Raw genomic sequence first — 22,411 nt, forward strand, 5'->3', positions numbered from 1 at the left:
GGGAATGGAAGAATTGTCCAACCGCTTGGAAAGGACAGTACGCACGTAGATCAGGAAAATCGACCATTGTCTTAGAGGCTGTGGCTTCACAAGATCTTTGGATATGGCACGCTTTCTTTGGTCCGCCAGGTACTTTAAACGATATTAATGTCTTGGATCGGTCTCCTGTTTTTGATGACATTTTCCAAGGCCGAGCTCCCACGGTCGAGTATGTGGTCAGCGGACACAAGTATAACTTGGCCTACTATCTCACAGACGGTATATATCCCAAATGGGCAACCTTTATCCAATCTATCACAAGCCCTCAAGGTCCTAAGGCAGAATTATTTGCTAAAAAACAAGAAGCAACCCGCAAAGATGTTGAACGGGCTTTTGGAGTATTGCAATCTCGATTTGCGATTGTGAAGAACCCGGCTCTTTCATTGGACAAACAAAAGATAGGGAAGATTATGAGAGCATGTATCATACTACACAATATGATAGTCGAAAATGAACGAAATGGATACATTCGGTACGATGATTATGAATTTGAAGAAGAAGACGTTACAAGAAGTTCACGGGTGGGTAACGACAGGCCTACAAATATCCATAATATGCTCGGCATTCAGGATGATGTTCACGATACCCAGGCACATCATCGATTGAAATATGATTTAATTGAAAATATTTGGAACAAATTTGATGATTCATAATCATGTTGTATCTTTATATTTTATCATCTTATAAACCGTCGTGTTTTTCTTTATATATAATCATCTTTATATTTAATCATCTATATAATCATGTTATAAGTAAATATTTTATATTTTACTTTCTAAAATAATAAAATACATTTAATATTTTTTTATTCATAAGGACTCCAAACTGAGACTCACCATTGGACTAAACTTTTGGATTAGGATCCTTAACTATTAAAAAAAATAATAATAATAAATAATAATAATAGTTTTATATGGCTAAGGACTCCGTGGTGAGTCTCACTCGCCATTGCGGGTGCTCAAACAACCATGCCAAACCAAAACACTACTAAATTCAATAAACAAAAGTTCATATTTTCTTTCTAAAAGCATGTTTATCCCTAAGAAACCAACTTAGGTTTTAAAAAAAAAAAATTTAAAAAGCAAACCAATCGCGGGCCGCCACGAGTCAGTGGGGCCCGCGAACAGTGTAAGAAACTCACTATAATCGGTTTTTAATTAGTAGTTTTTGTAACCGATCCTTAAGAATTTTGTGGGGGGGCCCAAGCACTGAAAACCTCACTAAGTACCCCGGATAAACATGCTCTAAAGCAATAAAGATGAAATCGAACGTAGAACTTTAGTGCCTTGCAAAGCAAGTAACCTCTATCTACAAAAGACATTTCTTTTGGTTTCTGCATAGGGAAAAGGCCCAACGAAATATGTAAAGTACAGTCTTTAAGGATTTTTTGGGTCAGCAGATATAAGCTAGCAGCTGGCTCTGAGTAAGATCTAAGACATAGATTAGAGTTTAATCTTTTGTTTGACCCGTTATCACCGTTTCTAGCTACACCCACATGCAGTGTTGCGTAGTTTCACTGGGTTGAACTTGGGTCATTTATGTTAAAATATTGTCTCAAATGAAGCTTTATTGTTAGTTTATTATATTGTAGCATTATTGAAGTCCAGTTTGGAAAGGGGGAAAGAAAAAACGGTGATGCTAACTAATATTCCCTTTGGATAAACAAACAATACTTTACACTAAAACACAAAGCCTCACTTCTTTCTTTGTTCCTTTTTCCTTCAGGTTATGTTCTTCAACACAGATCCACACTATCTCTTATTCATCATCAGCAATGACTTGTAGATTGCTTCAGATCCTCATGATCTCTTCTTTCCATCTCATCTATCTATCAACTCAACAAGAGATAGAGTTTCTCTACGACAACTTTCACAAGCAAGAAAATCTTTACCTTGATGGATCTGCAACAGTTCTTCCCAGTGGATTATTACAGCTCACAAACGCTGGAGATCATCAAATGGCTCATGTTTTCTACAAGAAACCAATCAAGCTCAGTCCTTATAAACCACTCTCTTTCTCAACACACTTCGTTTGCGCTCTGGTTCCTCAGCCAGGGCATGAAGGTGGTCATGGCATGGCCTTTGTAATATCTCCTTCTACAGATTTCTCGCATGCAGAATCAACTAGATACTTGGGGATCTTCAACGTGTCCAAAAATGGTTACCCTTCTTCTGATGTGCTTGCTGTTGAGCTCGACACTATTTGGAATCCAGATTTTGAAGATATAGACAAGAACCATGTGGGGATTGATGTCCACAGTCCTCTCTCTGTAGGAATAGCTTCAGCTTCCTACTATTCAGACATAAAGAGGAAGAACGAAAGCATAAACCTCCTGAGTGGGAAGCCAATACAGGTGTGGGTGGAATATGAAGGCACTTTGCTCAATGTCTCAATGGCTCCTCTTGAAGTTGAGAAGCCAAGCCGGCCTCTGCTGTCACAATTCATCAATCTTACAGAAGTGTTTCCTAATAGTTCAAGTCTTTTCGTTGGATTCTCTGCTGCAACAGGGACAGCTACAAGCTATCAGTATGTTCTTTCTTGGAGTTTTTGCACAAACGGAGGATCTTTACAGAGTCTTGACTTGTCAAGACTCCCTGATGTTCCTCCTCCAAGATCTGAGCACAAGAATCTTTATCAGCTGTTCATAGTCTTGCTTGGTTTTGTGGCTACCATGGGGTTAGGTGTTCTCATAGGAGTGTATCTTTTCAGGAAATGCAAGTACGCAGAAGTGACTGAGGAATGGGAGAAGGAGTTTGGTGCACATAGATTCTCTTACAAGTCACTATACAAAGCAACAAACGGGTTCAGCAAAGATGGGTTTCTTGGAAAAGGAGGCTTTGGTGAAGTGTACAGAGGAACTCTTATGCTGAGCAAAGAGATAGCTGTGAAGAGAATGTCTTATAATGGTGATGAAGGTGTGAAGCAGTTTGTGTCTGAAGTGGTGACCATGAGGTGTTTAAAACACAGGAACCTTGTTCCACTTCTTGGTTACTGCAGGAGAAAGCATGAGCTTCTTTTGGTCTCTGAGTACATGCCCAACGGTAGTCTTGACGAGCATTTGTTTGATGATCAGAGACCAGTACTTTCTTGGCCTCAGAGGCTTGTGATCCTTAAAGGGATAGCTTCTGCTCTTTGTTACTTGCACACAGGTGCTGATCAAGTTGTTCTGCATAGAGATATCAAATCTTCAAACATTATGTTGGACGGTGAGTTCAATGGAAGGCTAGGGGATTTTGGTATGGCGAGGTTTCATGACCATGGAGGGTATGCATACCCAACAGGAGCCGTTGGAACTATAGGGTACATTGCGCCGGAAGTGATCGATATGGTGGCTTCCACTGGAACTGATGTGTATGCCTTTGGTGTTTTCATGCTTGAAGTGACATGTGGGAGGAGACCTGTGGAACCACAGTTACAATGCGAGAAACGGCTTCTGATCAAATGGGTTTGTGAGTGCTGGAAAAGGGATGCTTTGCTTGAGGCTGTTGACCCGAGACTGGGATATGAGTTCTTGCAAGAGGAAGTGGAGATGGTTATGAAACTTGGTTTGCTATGTTCAAGTACTGTGCCGGAATCGAGGCCTACGATGGAACAAGTGGTTTTATACTTAAACAACAGCCTGCCTTTGCCTGATGTTTCACCATATACTGTGGGGGTTAGTAGTCATTCTTCGGTTTTGATTGATGCAGCCTCTCTTGTAGCTTCAAGTAACTGGTCAGCTTCCTCCATCTCTTCTTCCTTTGTCAATGGCTCCCCTTCAAAAGAATGAGCCGTGATGGCACACATTGGATAATAAGATCGTTAGTCATAGGTAAACACCAAATGTACATATAGAAGAAAGCAGATCTTCTAGCTTTCAAGATTGTTGTTTGTATCTCTCTCACTTTGTCTCGGATCAATGAATTTGTCAGAAAGTAATGTCCAGTCTTATCCCTGTTGGTTTAATTTGTATTTTCTTGTTTTCCTTTAAAATGAATATAAGCTTTCAACCACCATCCCTTTTTTTTTATCTCATAGTGGCTATAGTCTTCATTTCAAGAAGCTCTTTAGCACCATCAGCCTCTCCTCCATCACACAATCACATATGGAAAAACTAAGTAAAAAGGAATGTGAATGTGAATGTGAATCTGTGTAGTCAGTGTGTATTCGTTTAGCTACATACTAGTCCACTTGTTAATAGAGATTTAAATATGAATTATAAAATAGCAATTACTAATGGAAACTTACAACGGAAATATTGTAAGCACTACAAGTTTCAGATCATAGTCTTTAAAGAAAAGAGAAATGAAAAAAGAAGCAAAACAGAACAAGAAGAGAGTAGTCACATTTTAAGAAACAGGTGATCCATTTGCAAGAAGTTTGGAGTTGTTTCTTCCTTCAATCTCCAAATGAGTTGAGTTTGGACTTCTTGGAATCACAATCCTAATCTCGATCTCACCCGCGTCGCCGTTCTTGAGAGCCTGGCCGGACGAAAGAGGAGATGATGGAGAAGAAGAAGAGATAGTGACGACATTAGTGGGATGATGATTCTCTTTAGATGATTTTGGTGGCCGAACAACCCACATAAGGTTGTAACCTATACTCTTATGCAGTAATATGACAGCAGAAGTGAGAAGAAGTTGGATTATCCAAGGTATGGTCATGAGTAACGTTCCGCATATAGAAAAGAATTTGGTGTAACCAAAGTTGTGTTTTTTTGTGGTGGAGAGACTGAAGAGAAGGATTCCAACTAGTGTTATCCAGAGAGAATGTGAGATGATTGATCTTAGAGGGAGTCCTCTGTTTTCCATAGTTGTTTTCGTTATCTTTCTTCTCCTCCCAATTGGGAAAGAGTCGTATATCTTTTTGTAGTTAAAGACTATTAAGATGTTAGTTAGAGAAATTAGTGGTTTTAGTTCATATATTATCTCAACGTAAAAATTTTTTTCCTTAGACAAATTCAGTAAAAGTTCAAATTTAAATATTAAAAATCTTGAATATCAAAACAATATATCACGGCAAAGAATCCTCAACAACTGTGAAAAATATCAAAAGGATATTGGAAATGAGAAAAAACAAAAAAGCTCAAAGAAACTTGCGGACCTTGGAAGATCTGTTTTCTACCTTGGTTGTCGCAACTCGAGGCTTGGTAAGATTGCAGTAGCTTCACCATCAAGAACAACAAGTTCATTGTGATTCTTGATGCATTTGGTTGAGAATCGGACACTGAGAAAGTGAAATGAGGATCTAGTTATGACATAGAATAACAAATACTACTAAAAATTTGTATTCAATGGGTTGAATAAATTAGCTTACATGTACTTATTCTTGGTTTCTCTTAATGCTGTGGCTTGTACCAGACAGAGAATTTCATCCCCTATATAAACTGGTGATCTGAAATGCAGATTTTGAGATACATATACTGCTCCAGGCTGCAACAAATACCAAAAAACATTCAGTCATGTTTCTCTAAATCTGTATTAGCCAAGCACTATTGGTCTATTAGGACATGTAGAAATTAATAAATGCAAACTAGTAAAAACAAGAGAACTTACGAAATGGGAAGAGATAATACGGGGAAACAAGGAAGACACAAGCATTCCATGGACAAGGCGATTCTCGAATCCGGCTTTACGGGCGAGTTCTTGATCGAAATGAAGTGGGTTCCAATCATGGCTCACCTCAGCATAGCTCTTAACATCTTCACTTGAGTGCACTCTTGCTTCTCTTAAAATATCTCCAACTTTAAGTGTCTTTGAAGTAACTGATGAGAAACACCTCGAAACAAGGACATTTCTCGGAAGAAATGTCTGCGCCAGCATCGCTTTACCTGAACAATCAAACAAAGAAAAAAAAGTTCACGAATTATATCACATACTCTTCTTCAGTGGTAACTTGTTCTCATTGAGTCATTTTGTCGAACAGCTTCTAGGCATGCAGTTAAAAGTTAAAAGTTAAAAGTTCCCAGTTGCTAACATATAGGGATCATATACTAATCTTATAATCAAAATTCCCCAGGAATAAGGAAGACCAATAAAGATTAACTACGTAAAATGAGAGAAAAACACATATACACTTTGCTTCTTCAAGTTAACTCTAGTTTACTTGTGTACTCGACGTTTGAGCTCAGGCTGTGATTAAACTGAGTTGCGTACTAGTGACTAATACGGTAATAACATACAACATATGTCACTCTGAACATTACAACATGATGAGGGAAGATAAGACAAGCTTTCTTTTAATAAGTATCAAAGGGAACATACATAAGCTGAGTGCAACAGCTGCATTGTCTTTCAGAATATTAGTATACAAATTGCAAGCGTGGCCGACACAGAACCCATCAAAAGAAACTAGTAAATTGCAAGATGCATTGTCATCAACATTTCTCAGGGCTGCCAGTGCCATGCCATGTGGTAATCCATTCCGTCAAACTTGCGACATTGTCAGAGATATCTTCGATTGTGTCACTTTGCAGCGCGATGACAATCTCCTCTTGGTAACTATCTCTAGCTTCTTCGAGCAGGACTTGGAAGATCTCGCACTCGATGTTGTTAGTAAGCTTGGTTCCCGAATAACCCCTGGTTTGATTCGATTTGATTTGAGGACAAAACCAAAACATGTTAAAAAGCCAAAAAAAACAACTAAACCTAACACTTTCGATGAATAAAGGATTGGGTTTAGATTCCGACCTCTTGGTTAAACGATCATACAAGACAGAGTTCTCAGTTTGAAGGACGACAACACGATCAAACCAACGCTCGGGAAAGAAGTCACAGCCGTGGTAATCTACAATGACACCTCCTCCTTCCATTACATCTTCAAGCTCATCACACACCTGATCAAAAGTTACAAAAATACAATAACAGCTAAGACAGACGAGAGCTACTGATTCGAATATGTTCAATAACAAGTTTTATCAAAAGATATATCCATTAGATAATAACCGAAACCATCCAGCTTCAAATCAATTTTCGATATAAGATAATAATAATATAAGCGTCGGTTAAAGAAAAAGAAAAAAAAAAAAGCAAACTTTCTACTACAATAGAAAAGTAAACAAATTGAATTCGCTATTTGTCTGATTAGAGAATTAAGCTTTAAGTTAAATCCACCCGAAGTAGCTGAAAGATAGATGAACAAACTCACCAGGTCTTCGTTAATGACGTGGCACTCGAACTGATCGTCCCAACCATCGTGCAAGTTCTTCTCTTTGACCAGATCTCCGACGCAGATGTAACGGAAGTTCGTGGCTTCCGCCAGAGCAGAAGCCGTCGTCGATTTACCGGTACCGGGAGTCCCCGTGATTAGTAGGTTCGGCCTTGGGCGCCTCGTCCCGTTGTTAGCTCCTTCCGCCATGCTCACGATCCTCTCTGCTAGCCTTAAAAGAGTTTTGGCTTCGCCGCCGGCGTAATTTTTGGAAGGGGTAAAAGAGGAGAGGAGAGTAGGGTTTTTTTCACGAGCCTAAAGGTGTCTCTGACAAAAAAAACAGCCTAAAGGCGTGTGAGTGAGTCCCTCACGGCCGTCAAACTGATTCATGTAAGATGATCTAACGGTGTTGAAGTTTTTTGAGAAATTTTATCTTTTTTCTTTTTCCAGGTCACAACTCCCAAATTAAAATAATACAATTAAATCAAAGTGATTTATACTGATGACATATTTTGAGTTTTTATCACAACTAAACTATACGCCACTCTAAGATACTTGTACACTTACTAATTATAGCTTAGAACAATCAATCATCAAATCAAAGTTTTTCATCAAGCAAGCTCGTAAAATCACATTTTCTTACCAAAACTATAAAATTATGTTTTCTACCCAAAACCACGACATCATGTTCTCTTGTCAATAGTGCAAAATCCACTAAAACCGTAAAACCATGTTTTTCATAAATACCGCAAAATCACATTTTTTCCTGTCAAAATCATAAAATCACGTTTTCTATCAAATCACAAAAAAAAAAAAAGTATTTCATGTCAAAACCACAAAATCACATTTTCTCGTTCATGAAATCAAGTAAAGATTAAAACTTCAGTTTTGCAGTTTTGACAGAAAACATAATTTTGCAGTTTTAACGAAGAAGACTTATGATTTTACAGAAATAGCAAAAGAAACATAATTTTTGTTTTAGCGAAAAAAAATTTTGTGGTTTTGATAGCTATGTTTTGTGTTTATCGGCTACTGAAATGTGCAGACTCGTATGGGTACACATATATGTTAGTTACTTAGTTATGTTGAGATTAAACAGTATTCATTTCAGTCCATCAATATGTATCATCATTTACAAAAATTACACAAAACTACATTCATTTCTAAATTCTGTATAACGATATACTAGCATGTCTTTCATTTGTTTATGTATCTGCTAGAGAAGCAAGAAAACTTCGAAACAAAATTGCTATAATATCACACAAACGTCAATGATCATTGATCTATTACATGAGCTTTGTATTCATAATGATTTTCAGAAGACTCGATATATCTTTTATTTATTTATTGAACTGAAGAACACTCGATTTTAGTTAACCAAACATAAGGATATCATTCGACAACTGACTATGGATGATCAAGTCTTAAGGCAGACAAAACAGTAGAAATACAATATTGCTGTTCGTTTGGTTGTCGCAGCTTTCTGAGTCTGAGTCTGAGTCTGAGTTTGACTCTGCGTCTGCGTCTGCGTCTGTTCGTTTTGGTGTTGTTCGTTTTTCAGACGCAGACTCAGACTCAGATTCAGACGCAGCTTGTTGTTCGTTTCGAAGACGCAGACGCTGGACGCAGACGCATGAAATTGATTTAGTGTTGTTCGTTTGGCAGACGCTTCGGCTATTTGATTTTGTTTATATTTTAATTTTATAAATTTGTAAAATTGTATTTTAAATAAATAAAATGTAGTTTGAATTTGTAAAATTATATTTTAAATAAAAAAATGTAGTTTACATATATTTACATGCATCAAAATATTATATTTAATTGATAATAAATTTTTAGTCAACTATACAAATTTAACAACATTTTTATCATAAATTATAAGCTAAATTAAAGAAAAAATAATATATCAAAATATTTATCACAAAACAAAATCTAAATAATACATAGTCTTAAATAAATAAAACAAATATTTCAATATCACATAGAAATGATAATCAAAGTTATAAGCAAAGAAAAACCAAATCACTAACTTAAACATTTAATACGGTAAACGACCTCTACCATATTCATCTGTGATGTTCTTACGCAAAGCTTCCATCACTCTATCACCGTTCGGCTCATATACAGTATGTCCACCGGACGGGTTTGGCCGAGCTCGAGATGCTATGAAGAAGAGAGAGCTTCGAGATGATATGGAGAAGAGAGAGCTTTGAGATGAGATGCCATGGAGAAGAGAGCTTCGAGATGAGATGAGCTGGGTTCGAGATGGAGAGATCGAGAGAGAGAGCTGGGTTCGAGATCGAGAGAGAGAGCTGGGTTCGAGATCGAGAGATGAGAGAGATAGTTGGGTTGGAGATCAAGATTCGAGATGATATGGAGAAGAGAGAGCTTTGAGATGAGATGCCATGGAGAAGAGAGCTTCAAGATGAGATGAGCTGGGTTCGAGATGGAGAGATGGAGAGAGATAGCCGGGTTGAGATCGAGAGAGAGAGAGAGAGAGAGAGAGAGAGCTGGGTTCGAGATCGAGAGATGAGAGAGATAGGTGGGTTGGAGATCAAGATTCGAGAGAGAGAGAGCTGGAGAAGAGATGCGTCTAACGGAGAAAGGATGTGTTTGCGTCTATTAGGTTAAGTATTTTTGGTAATTAGTGAATTAGGTTAAGGGAAAAATGGTAAATAGATTAAGTAGACGCGGAATTTAAGTTGCGATCGCTGGTTTTTTTTGCGGCTGACGCTGGACGCTGCGTTCGGACGCAGACGCAGGTACCCGCGTCGATGAAACGAACAAACTTTAATGAAAAACATAGCCGCAGACGCCGGACCTGCGTTGATGAAACGAACAGCACTAATATAGAAAATAAGGACACAAACTTTATTGTAGTAGATAAGATGAATTTTCTAGTCCATGGACTCGAAACATTATCATGAAAACTGGAATACCCGCGTTCTTCCCTTTCTTTTCAACTGGTTGTGTTTCCTCTTTGTGATGAATATGGGTTTTGCGTTGATGTACTTGGTCGCCAAGTTCCTTGTGTGTGCGTTGACGTACTTGGTCGCCAAGTTCCTTGTGTGTGCGTTGATGTACTTGATTCTCCTGTTCGTTGTGCTTGCGTGGATGTACTTCGTTGTACGGCTCCTAGTGCTTGCGCAGATGCATTTGTTACTGTGGATATCGCGCTCAACAAACTTCCTGTGATTCCTGCCACCATTGAGGTTCCTTCTGCGCATCAGATGGTTAACACATATCTTAATGTTAATCAACAAAAACTGTACCACGAGAAAATGAGGATATATACAATCTTTTATTTTAGAAGATGAGATGAAATTCTAGTCCATGGAGCTCAAACCGATCACCAATTCAAAAAATAAAAATAAAATGATAATAAACTAGAGGAAAGTAAGATGTGTGTTTTCACAAGATGATGCAAGCACCTGAGTTATTTTCCGAAGCTCGTTTCCTCCTCTCTTCTTCTTCCTTCTCTTGCCTGATCTTCTCTTGTTTTTTCTCTTCTTCCGCTAAATCTCGTTGCCTCCTATTCTCTTCCTCCTCCTGCCTGATCCTCTTTTGTCTCATCTCTTCTTCTTCCTTCCAATGTTGCGGTTTCACTGCCCTAAACTCTTTTCTATCGTTCTTCTTTCCAAAATACCCTTTTATATCGTTAGGAAGAAGGTTAAACGCACCCTTACCGATAGCTTTTACATTCTCAGCCGCACCGACACCTATAGCTTTCACCTGCACAGCAGCACCCGCACCTATAACTTTTACCTGCTCAGCTGCCTCAGCAGCACCCGCCCTGACACCTTTTGCCTGCTCCAAGAAACTATAATTTTGCGATGCTGTCCCGTTTGAGCTGCTGGTATCATCATTGAGCGGTTTACTCGCTTTTTTTATGTTAATAGGTCGTTTGCCTTCATTTTGCTGCTGGATCTTGACTTCTGGTTCCGTTACCCCGTCTGGTACTGTCTCCTGCAATTAAAATAATCAGTTCATAGTATAAGCTACATTAACCCTTATCACATAATATATATATATATATATATATATATATATATATAAATTTAAAACCATTGAAATGTAAATTTCTTAAATTTGTTCTGTGAATTGAAAAAACAAACCTTCTTCTTATTGAAACAGAAACAACAAAAATTCATTTTCTAAAAATAGAAAATATTATAGAGTGAAGAGAGATAACAAAAGAGGCATATGATTGCAACCTTGCAGCTTGCTCACTAAAGCTTTGCTTTGCCGTTTATTTTTTTTTTGCTTTGCCGTTTATTTATACGATTTATTATACTGATTAGTGAATATAATAACGATAGGTCCAGTCACCGGAGCACATGAAATAGTAAACTATGGACGACTAATATCTTGACGAATACAGACAATTTAAATCTTATTATATTCTCTTATATGATTGATGGTTACACTCAAAACATTTTGGGTCTTATGATATTATAGACGGTTAAAATAACAAGAAGTTGAATCCTCCTGTATAATAGACTAGGATAAGACGGAATTAAGTTATTATTTTTATTATATTTTGGAGAATGAAATAATAGTTTGGCTTCATTTGGATTAGGGGTGTTCAATCCAGATATCAGGTTGGTTTCGATTCGGTTCGGTTTTTTTTGGTATTTTGGTTAGTAAAATATAACTACTATTCTAAATCCATATTTACTTTGACTTTAGTCTTTCACATACTTTTGAAAGATTTCAACTGGACAACTAAATTGATCAACCAATCGTGTTGCTTTAAATCATTAGTATATATATATATATATTATTTAGTTTGAATATTTATTAAATAAAAATTCATATGCGTTATATTTTATGATCATTTGTAACTTATTATAACAAAAAAAATAATCTATTGATCACAAAATTTTCAGAGTGAGAATCTTCAAATTTCTAATAATATATAGACGTTTTGAAAAATTCAAAATATAACATATAAGAAAAAATATAAATGTTTTTATTATATATTTAATGTGATTTTTTAATATCTTTTAATAATATAAAATTAAAAAAAAAGAACTAAGATACCAAAATTGTTATCAAATATTTATTATTCATAATAATTAATTTTCATATATACGTTAATCATATTAGGTAATTTCGTAGCTTCTAATTAAGGAAAGTGCAAAAATAATATTTGGTAGATTATTTATCAATTCGAATATTCGATAGTTAGTTTAATAAAAAATATAATGTAAGTTAAAGATGGACCAACCTATTTTTTTAAGAATAGTATATTTTATATAGTCATTTATTAAATGAGATAAAATGAGGATTTATAATCATACACTTCTATGATCATTCATATCGTTTTATAACTGAATATTTAAATCATTGATAACAAAATTTTCAATGTGAAATCTTTAATAAGTTTATAATTTATAAATGTTTTTGAAAATTCATTGAAAGTTTTAATATTAAAATATTTATGTAATCTTATGGTATATAGTTTAATATATATATATATATATATATATATGTTTTATTATTAAATGATATTTTTTACTCCTATGGTTTTAAAATCATGTGTATCTTCTTATAATATTAAATAAAAGTTCATATTAATACAATTTTATGATCATTTGTAACTTATTATGACAAAAAAAATAATCTATTGATCACAAAATTTTAAGAGTGGTGATCTTCAAATTTCTAATAATTTATAGACGTTTTGAAAAATTCAAAATATAACATATAAAAAAATATAAATGTTTTTTATTATATATTTAATGTGATTTTTAATATCTTTTAATAATATAAAAATTTTTTAAAAAGAACTAAGATACAAAAATTGTTATCAAATATCTATTATTCATAATAATTAATTTTCACATATATGTTAATCATATTAGGTAATTTCGTAGCTTTTATTTAAGAAAAGTGCAAAACATTTTTTGGTACGTTATTTATCAATTCGATAGTTAGTTTAATAAAAAGTGTAATATAAGTTAAGATGGACCAACCTATTTTTCTAAGAATAGTATATTTTATATAGTTATTTAATAAATAAGAATTTATAATCATACGGTTCTATGATCATTCATATCATTTTATAACAAAATATTTAAATCATCGATAACAAAATTTTCAATCTGAAATCTTTAATAAGTTTATAATTTATAAATGTTCTTGAAAATTCATTGAAACTTTTAATATTAAAATATTTATGTAATCCTATGGTATATAGTGTTTAATTTATATATATATATATATATATATATATATTTATTTTATTATTAAATGATATTTTTTACTCATATGGTTTTAAAATCATGTGTATCTTCTTATAATAAAAATGTTAAACCATTGATCATTAATTTTTAACATAATAATTTTAATAGTTTTAGTCATTTATTGTCATTTTTAAAAATTCAAAATATAACATATACGAAAAAATCTAAATTTTACTTTTATAGCTAATTTGATTGTTTAATTTATTTTAATAATATAAAATTAAACAAAAAATGATGGAGGAGATATAAATTGTTATCAAATCTTTATTATTAAAATCATTAATTGTCATATATATATTAGTCATTTATGGTAATTCCGTAGGTTTGATTTAAGGAAAGAAAATAACATATCATATCATTATATCATATAGTTTGACTAACAACATATAAAAATCGAATGTGAACCTACTTATTTTTCAATTGAATGTAATTGACTACCTAATTGAGTGCCACCTATGCATTGGAGCCTATTTTAATTAATACAAAATTGAGGTTACGTCTTTTCAAATGTTCCTCAATTAATATACAGGGGATGTGAAGAATAATAACAATTTCAGTCTTTCTATATAATATGTGGGTAGAATGTCGCCGCGTCTCTTACTTTATTGGCTTCAACTAATCTTCTATATATTAAAAAATACACATTACAACATTAGAAACAGGACACGTGTTATCATGAAAATAATTTTTGAGAGTCCTTAGAAAAGTAAGTTGATCCATCTAAATATAAACTATAGTTCTCATTAAACTCATCATAAAATCATTTATTAGTATTAAAAGTTATTTTTCATTCTTTCCTTAAATAAAAGTTACGGAATTACCTAATGTTATTAAAAAATATATATGCAATTAATGATTTTCAATAATAAAGATTTGCTAACAATTTGTATACACTCAATCATTTTTGTTTAAATCTTTGTTATTAAAATAAATTACACAATTGCATTAACCATATAATAAAAAATTAATTTTTTTCGTATATGTTGTATTTTGAATTTTTAAAAAGGAGTATAAATTACTAAATTGTTAAAAATCTCAAACAAATTTTTGTTATCAATGGTTTAAATTTTTTATTATAATAAGATATAAACTAGATTTTGACCCGCGCTTTCGAAGCGCGGGTTATTTTGGATTATATTTTTTTTAAATAAAATAGTATAATCTAATTATTATATATTCACTACAAGAAAACATAATCTTAACGAGGGCGATTTTCCTCGTTATTTCGTCGTAAAAGAGGCTTTACGACGAATTAGCGAGGAAACGCGTTTGCTCGTTACACGTCCGTCGTAACACATATTTCCTCGCTAATTCGTCGTAACTTAGCGAGGAATATATTTCGTCGTAAAGACGAAGTAGAACGATTCGTCGTAAAGATGTCGCTACAATTCCTCGTAAGGGCGTCGCTACAATTCCTCGTAAATAACTCGAAAACAGTTCCTCGTAATCTACACGTAAATACCTTGAAAGATTTTCCTCGCAAAATACACGTAACAACCACGAAATGATTTCCTCGTAAAATGGTCGTAAACATTTCCTCGTTATTTCCTCGTAAATACTTCCTCGTAAAATACTCGTAAACTGTTTCTCGTCATTTCCTCGTAAGATTTCCACGTAAAGAGGTCGTACATTAGCTACGAATTTACTTCGTTTTTATTATTTTACAGAATTTTAAAATATAATAAAAAAATAATTAAAATTATTTAATTTAATAATAAATTAAAATTCAAAATAAAAATAAATTCATATGAAAATATTTTATAAATAAATAAGTTTTGAATTTATATAATACAACAACAAAAAAAAACTAAGGGTCGTTCATCGCCCGGTAGAATTCATCACTCCTCCTCGTAACATCCGCCTCGTTATGTACGTCGCCGGATGACTCGCCATGAATGGGATGTTGTTGTCGCATGTTCCTCAACATGGACTCCCATTCCGGATTTGTGGCCGCAATAACGTCTAAGAAGCCCTCGACTCCACCCATACGAGATTTTGTCGCGGTCAACTCGTTACGCAGCTGAGCGGACTCTCTACGCAGCTCCGTGACTTCATCATCCCGTCGCTGACCATAAGACGATGTCGCTCTCGGAACATCGTTGACGGAACCAATACCCAATGTCCGTCCTTTTTTTTTAGGGACAACCTTAAAAACAAAAAAATAAATATTGTAAGTAAATATTTAAAGTTAAATTAAATGAATAATTAAAAATTAATTTTTTTGAAAATTTACCTCCTCGTAAATCTTATCCACTTCAAGTGTGGATAAGGTGACGGGTAATCCGTCGGTAGACTGCTGGGTCAGCTGAGTCTGGCGGTCTTCAACCCGAGCAACTACGTCGTTGTAGATTTGCTCGGACTTGCCATCTACAAATACGCCCGCCTTGTTCTTGTGGGTCCTCTCGTAAAGTTCCATAAGAGACGGGAGATGTCCCGTCTCTTTGGCCTAAAAAACAGTTAAGAAAGTTAGAATAAATTAATATAATTATTAAAAAAATTATTTAATAAAATATTTAATTACCATTTCCAAACGGACACCGGCGTGGGGTTTTTGGCCCGTAGTGTGAAGCATCGGCCCGTTCCCGTGCTCATCGACCGTGTTACGGGAGTTAGAGCAAGCCTGGGCGATTCTAATCGAATCAGGAAGGCGCCAATAACGGATGAGGCCATCCCACACGTCCGTGGTGAGCTCAGCGGGTTTGCCACGCTCATACCCCTTCACGATCCAGTCACCCTTCCAGTTGGAGACCGTGTCCAACAAGCGAACTTTCGCTTTCGCGTTAAACTTCTTCCTCACCCTCTCAGTGATCCCCAAAGCCCAATTATATTTTTGCTGTTGGAAAAAATAAATTAACAATTAGTTTTTTAGAAAGTATATATATAAATCATGAAAAAATTAAAAAATATATAATTAATTAATAGAAACTTACAGCGTAAATTTTGAACCACGTCTTTCTGACGTAGTGAGGCGTCTTACTCCAGTTTGGATGTGCCATGGAGAAGTAACCCTTGATCGTGTCGGTTACGTCCGATGCAAGACATCCGTCAACCCCCCACCTGGAAAATACAAATTTAAAATATAAATTATTTTTTAATGTTATAAAAGATATTTAAACGAATTAAAAAAATTAATGCAACATACCACAACGTTCCGTCCGGTCGGTCTGGGTCGATGACTGGTAAACCTTCTCTGCCTGGCAGACTGAGAATGTCCTCTACCGTGTACTGCGAGTAAGGAGCACTCGGAGGCACCATCAGATCAGGATGAATATCAGCGACCATCGGAGGTGCCATCGGAGGAGGCACAGGAGGAGGCATCGGAGGAGGCACATGAGGAGCCGATGGTGCACTAGAAGAAGTAGACCCAGAGACTCTCTGAGTGTACTGAGTCTCGGGGACAGTCTCCTGGCCCGAAGAACTGGGAGCAGAAGAAGAGGCCGGGTCTAAACGACTACCCGGCTCACCGAAGATCTCTCTGTAATGGGCAGTAAGTCTTCCTTTTCGAACCTGGAAAAAAAAATGAAATTTTTAAAATTAACATCAACAATATATTTTCCAACATTATCCACCTAATCAACACTAAATAACATAAAATCCGCAAACCTATCTAAATTCCCTATACTAACCACCTAATATATCCTAAACTAACCAAATTAGAGAGGAATCAGAGAGGCTTACCATTGCTACGAAATGGAGAGGAAGTAGAGAGGAAGTAGAGAGGAAAGAAAGAGTGAGCGGTCGGGTGTATATATAAGATTACATATCGTCGCAAATTCGTCGTAAATGTACGACGAAATAGCGAGCAGTTACAAAGGCCCGTGTTTTTTTTTACGAGGAAATGGCGAGGAATCACAAAGGCCCGTGTTTTTCTTTTCGTGTACTTTACGACGATTTTGCTTACGTGGAATTAACGTGATATATGTTTAAATCTTTTTACGTGGTCTTTACGACGATTTCATCCTACGTGGAATTAACGAGGGTTATGTTTAAATCCCTATAACCCCAAACCCGAAACCCGAAACCCCAAACCCCAAACCCGAAACCCCAAACCCGAAACCCGAAACCCCAACCCCGAAACCCGAAACCCGAAACCCCAAACCCGAAACCCCAAACCCCATATTCCTTATTTTCTACTTCATATATTCCAAACCTCCATCTTTAATTTTCTACTTCATATATTCCAAACCCCAAACCCGAAACCCGAAACCCCAAACCCGAAACCCGAAACCTGAAACACCAAACCCCATATTCCTTATTTTCTACTTCATATATTCCAAACCCCCATCTTAAAATTTTCTACTTCATATATTCCAAACCCCAAACCCGAAACCCGAAACCCCAACCCCGAAACCCGAAACCCAAAACCCGAAACCCGAAACCCGAAACCCGAAACTCGAAACCCCAAACCCGAAACTCCAACCCCGAAACCCGAAACCCGAAACCCCTAACCCGAAACCCGAAACCCCAAACCCGAAACCCGAAACCCGAAACCCGAAACCCGAAACCTGAAACACCAAACCCCATATTCCTTATTTTCTACTTCATATATTCCAAACCCCCATCTTAAAATTTTCTACTTCATATATTCCAAACCCCAAACCCCAAACCCGAAACCCCAAACCCGAAACCCGAAACCCAAATCCCCATCTTTAATTTTCTACTTCATATATTCCAAACCCCCATCTTTAATTTTCTACTTCATATATCCCTAGAACCCCAAACCCGAAACCCGAAACCTGAAACCCGAAACCCGAAACCCCATATTCCTTATTTTCTACTTCATATATTCCAAACCCCCATCTTTAATTTTCTACTTCATATATTTCAAACCCCATATTTAATTTTAGGTTTCGTCGTTATTTCCTCGCTGTCTTACGTGGACTTTACGACGATTTCATCCTGCGTGGACTTTACGACGATTTCATCTGCGTGGACTTTACGACATTTTCATCCTACGTGGACTTTACGACGATTTCATCCTGCGTGGACTTTACGACGATTTCATCCTGCGTGGACTTTACGACGATTTGTGCTTACGTGGAATTAACGAGTGTTATGTTTAAATCCCTAGAATCAGAAACCCGAAACCCGAAACCCCAAACCCTAAACCCTAAACCCGAAACCCCAAACCCCAAACCCGAAACCCCAAACCCCATATTCCTTATTTTCTACTTCATATATTCCAAACCCCCATCTTTAATTTTCTACTTCATATATTCCAAACCCCAAACCCGAAACCCGAAACCCCAACCCCGAAACCCGAAACCCCAACCTCGAAACCCGAAACCCAAAACCCGAAACCCCAAACCCGAAACCCGAAACTCGAAACCCCAAACCCGAAACCCCAACCCCGAAACCCGAAACCCGAAACCCGAAACCCAAAACCCCAACCCCGAAACCCCAAACCCCATATTCCTTATTTTCTACTTCATATATTCCAAACCCCCATCTTTAATTTTCTACTTCATATATTCCAAACCCCATATTTAATTTTAGGTTTCGTCGTTATTTCCTCGCTGTCTTACGTGGACTTTACGACGATTTTATCCTGCGTGGACTTTACGACGATTTCATCTGCGTGGACTTTACGACGATTTCATCTGCGTGGACTTTACGACGTTTTCATCCTACGTGGACTTTACGACGATTTCATCCTGCGTGGACTTTACGACGATTTCATCCTGCGTGGACTTTACGACGATTTGTGCTTACGTGGAATTAACGAGTGTTATGTTTAAATCCCTAGAATCAGAAACCCGAAACCCGAAACCCGAAATCCCAACCCCCAAACCCCATACCCTAAACCCCAAACCCGAAACCCCAAACCCCATATTCCTTATTTTCTACTTCATATATTCCAAACCCCCATCTTTAATTTTCTACTTCATATATTCCAAACCCCAAACCCGAAACCCGAAACCCCAACCCCGAAACCCGAAACCCCAACCTCGAAACCCGAAACCCAAAACCCGAAACCCCAAACCCGAAACCCGAAACTCGAAACCCCAAACCCGAAACCCCAACCCCGAAACCCGAAACCCGAAACCCGAAACCCAAAACCCCAACCCCGAAACCCCAAACCCCATATTCCTTATTTTCTACTTCATATATTCCAAACCCCCATCTTTAATTTTCTACTTCATATATTCCAAACCCCATATTTAATTTTAGGTTTCGTCGTTATTTCCTCGTTGTCTTACGTGGACTTTACGACGATTTTATCCTGCGTGGACTTTACGACGATTTTATCCTACGTGGACTTTACGACGATTTCATCCTACGTGGACTTTACGACGATTTCATCCTGCGTGGACTTTACGACGATTTGTGCTTACGTGGAATTAACGAGTGTTATGTTTAAATCCCTAGAATCAGAAACCCGAAACCCGAAATCCCAACCCCCAAACCCCATACCCTAAACCCGAAACCCCAAACCCGAAACCCGAAACCCCAAACCCGAAACCCCAAACCCGAAACCCGAAACCCAAAACCCGAAACCAAAAACCCGAAACCCCATATTCCTTATTTTCTACTTCATATATTCCAAACTCCATCTTTATTTCCATTCCAAACCACAATATCCCACATTTGCTTATTCATAAAACAAACTCCCAGCATTACCTTATTCATAAAACAAACCCCACATTATCTTATTCATAAAACAAACTCCCTCATCTTATTCATAAAACAAATACATCAATCGGATACATCGACATTCTCGTCATCACTAGAAACATCATCATTTTCATTAAACTCGTCTTCAACAGCTTCGTCTGTGGCATCATCGGTAAGATCTTCGTACTCGTGATTATGCGGATCAATGAGAAGGATGTCATCAATTTCTTGTTCAGGTTCCTCGACTTCATTTATCTGTTCTTCTTGCAATGGTGGTTCTTCTCCACTGATGATTCGTCCTCGAGGTGTAACTTTGATCACTGCTAACCAATTTATACCTGAATCTCTCATCCGAGGGTATGGAAGGAAGCTAACTTGGTCTGCTTGTGAAGCTAAGATGAAAGGCTCGAATTTGTTGTACCTTCGTCCACCGTTGACATCAACTACACCAAATTTGTTAGACCGAACACCTCTGTTGACGACGGGGTCGAACCATTCACATTTGAAGAGGACGCATTTCAGCTTCAGTATCCCTGGAAATTCGACTTCAATAATCTCCGTCAAGATCCCGTAGAAATCTGTTTCCCCTTTCACACATATTCCATAGTTACTGGTCGCCCGCTGTCTACCATAGTCATATGTATGAAAAGTATAGCCTCGTGTGAAATACATCTGTGATGTGGTGACCTTTACAAGTGGAGATTGAATTACTTCGTGTAACCACTTAGGATAATCTGCATCGTCGTCGTCATAATCAACCTGCAAAAATAAAGAGAATGTTAATGAAATACAGATAATGTATGAAAAAAAAGTTTTAGTTAGTACCTGATTCCGCAACCACTTAATGAAGTGTTGATCTTTCCTTTTGTCTACGTCACTTGTGGATATACCAGGAAATGTTTCTTCGACTTGAGAAACAAATAGGCTGTAAAATCACATTTTATAGGAATGAATCTCTCGCAATTATACAATTAATTATACTTATATGTGTTTCGAAGTGTCAATATATGTTACCTTTCAAAATAACGCATCAATGGATCTTCGCAATTGAGTAGAATATAGGTGTGTGCACTATGAGCGTCTTCTTCACTCGACCACCAAACCTCTTTACACTTCCCACCGAGTCGCCCAATCTGGCTAAAGATGTCTGGAACACCAGCAACTGCATATGTTGGCGCAACACCACCATCATCATATCTTCTTGGAGCTCTTCTCCGTGTACGTACTTTTGACGCAAAGTAGTACGATGTGAAGTGAGAAACTTCTTCCGTCAAACTTCCAGCAATTATAGAACCTTCAACTTTGGCGAGGTTCTTTGCTTTTCCCTTCAAATATTTCATGGCTCGCTCATACTGATACATCCATCCGTAATGTACAGGTCCACGAAGCAATGCCTCATATGGGAGGTGGACAGCTAGATGCTCCATGACGTCAAAAAATCCGGGAGGAAATATCTTCTCCAAGTTGCACAATAAGATGGGAATGTTCTCCTGAAGCTGTTCCACAACTTCTTCTTTAAGAGTGCGTGTGCTCAGATCCCTGAAAAATGCTCCAATGCCTTTTATATTCAAAAAAAAATTAAACACATTGTTAGTCATATATTATTTTGTAAATTATTGTGATATAATACACTACGTACCTGCAAGTGCTTCATGTACGTTTGTTGGAAGTAGCTCCGCAAATGCAAAGGGCAGTAGTCGTTGCATAAATACATGACAATCATGACTCTTCATCCCGGAGAACTTTTGACCCTTTTCAACACATCTAGAGAGATTCGAAACATACCCATCGGGGAACTTCACTTCTGATGCCACCCAGTTGAACAACACCGACTTTTTTTCTGAAGATAATCTGAATATCGGAACGGGAACTTGTCCATTGCTTTTAATATGTAACTCGCTTCTTGAGCAAATATCCGGCAAGTCCAACCTCGATTTTATGTTGTCTTTTGTCTTCCCTGGGACATTCAATATTGTATTCATGATGTTCTCAAAGAAATTCTTCTCTATATGCATCACATCGAGGTTGTGGCGCAGAAGAAGATCCTTCCAATATGGCAACTCCCAAAATATACTCTTCTTGTGCCAGTTGTGATGAACACCGTAAGAATCTGGCATATTACGAGGGACATGCCAATTACCACCCCAACGAACTGTTTCGTTAGCTCCGTAGTAGTCGATTTGCGCTTCAATTTGTTCTCCAGTTAGATATGGAGGAGGAGTGTCTCTCACAACCCTTTTGTGCCTAAACAAATTCTTGTTTCTTCGGTAAGGATGGCCAATGGGAAGAAATCGACGGTGACAATCAAACCAACTTGTCTTCCTACCATTCTTCAGTTGAAACGCATCTGTCGTTCCATTACAATATGGACAAGCTAATCTCCC

The 22,411-nt window shown here is 36.8% G+C and overlaps 4 protein-coding genes across 4 annotated transcripts; 1 reads left to right on the forward strand and 3 right to left on the reverse strand.

Moving 5' to 3' along the window:
* Nucleotides 1–1,407: 1,407 nt before the first annotated feature.
* LOC106399833 (putative L-type lectin-domain containing receptor kinase I.10) lies at nt 1,408–3,849 on the forward strand. The gene has a single exon (XM_013840284.3). The coding sequence runs from the start codon at nt 1,814–1,816 to the stop codon at nt 3,806–3,808; it is 1,995 nt and encodes a 664-aa protein (XP_013695738.1). The 5' UTR covers nt 1,408–1,813; the 3' UTR covers nt 3,809–3,849.
* A 518-nt stretch (nt 3,850–4,367) lies between these two features.
* On the reverse strand, nt 4,368–4,682 carry LOC106400416. Its single transcript, XM_013840778.2, has one exon. The coding sequence runs from the start codon at nt 4,680–4,682 to the stop codon at nt 4,368–4,370; it is 315 nt and encodes a 104-aa protein (XP_013696232.2).
* A 295-nt stretch (nt 4,683–4,977) lies between these two features.
* Nucleotides 4,978–6,221, reverse strand: LOC106396992 ((R)-specific enoyl-CoA hydratase-like). Its single transcript, XM_013837512.3, has 4 exons — nt 6,093–6,221; nt 5,574–5,848; nt 5,335–5,450; nt 4,978–5,244 (listed from the first exon to the last, which is right to left on the reverse strand). Exons 2-4 carry the CDS (start codon nt 5,838–5,840, stop codon nt 5,139–5,141), a joined length of 489 nt encoding a protein of 162 aa, XP_013692966.1. The 5' UTR covers nt 5,841–5,848; nt 6,093–6,221; the 3' UTR covers nt 4,978–5,138.
* On the reverse strand, nt 6,153–7,519 carry LOC106396991 (adenylate kinase isoenzyme 6 homolog). Its single transcript, XM_013837511.3, has 3 exons — nt 7,165–7,519; nt 6,708–6,853; nt 6,153–6,596 (listed from the first exon to the last, which is right to left on the reverse strand). The coding sequence occupies exons 1-3, from the start codon at nt 7,372–7,374 to the stop codon at nt 6,395–6,397; spliced, it is 558 nt and encodes a 185-aa protein (XP_013692965.1). The 5' UTR covers nt 7,375–7,519; the 3' UTR covers nt 6,153–6,394.
* Nucleotides 7,520–22,411: the final 14,892 nt, after the last annotated feature.

The sequence above is a fragment of the Brassica napus genome, chromosome C9 (assembly GCF_020379485.1).
Source record: "Brassica napus cultivar Da-Ae chromosome C9, Da-Ae, whole genome shotgun sequence".
NCBI classification, from domain to species: domain Eukaryota; kingdom Viridiplantae; phylum Streptophyta; class Magnoliopsida; order Brassicales; family Brassicaceae; genus Brassica; species Brassica napus.

Excerpts from the sequence above, each read along its gene's own strand:
- LOC106399833 (XM_013840284.3), top strand. The coding sequence starts at position 1,814 with ATGACTTGTAGATTGCTTCAGATCCTCATGATCTCTTCTTTCCATCTC.
- LOC106400416 (XM_013840778.2), bottom strand. The coding sequence starts at position 4,682 with ATGACCATACCTTGGATAATCCAACTTCTTCTCACTTCTGCTGTCATA.
- LOC106396992 (XM_013837512.3), bottom strand. The coding sequence starts at position 5,840 with ATGCTGGCGCAGACATTTCTTCCGAGAAATGTCCTTGTTTCGAGGTGT. Across the intron at positions 5,451-5,573 it reads GTATTATCTCTTCCCATTTC|CCTGGAGCAGTATATGTATC; the intron begins GTAAGTTCTCTT and ends TATTTGTTGCAG. Across the intron at positions 5,245-5,334 it reads GAAACCAAGAATAAGTACAT|TGTCCGATTCTCAACCAAAT; the intron begins GTAAGCTAATTT and ends TCACTTTCTCAG.
- LOC106396991 (XM_013837511.3), bottom strand. The coding sequence starts at position 7,374 with ATGGCGGAAGGAGCTAACAACGGGACGAGGCGCCCAAGGCCGAACCTA. Across the intron at positions 6,854-7,164 it reads ACGTCATTAACGAAGACCTG|GTGTGTGATGAGCTTGAAGA; the intron begins GTGAGTTTGTTC and ends ACTTTTGATCAG. Across the intron at positions 6,597-6,707 it reads TATGATCGTTTAACCAAGAG|GGGTTATTCGGGAACCAAGC; the intron begins GTCGGAATCTAA and ends GAATCAAACCAG.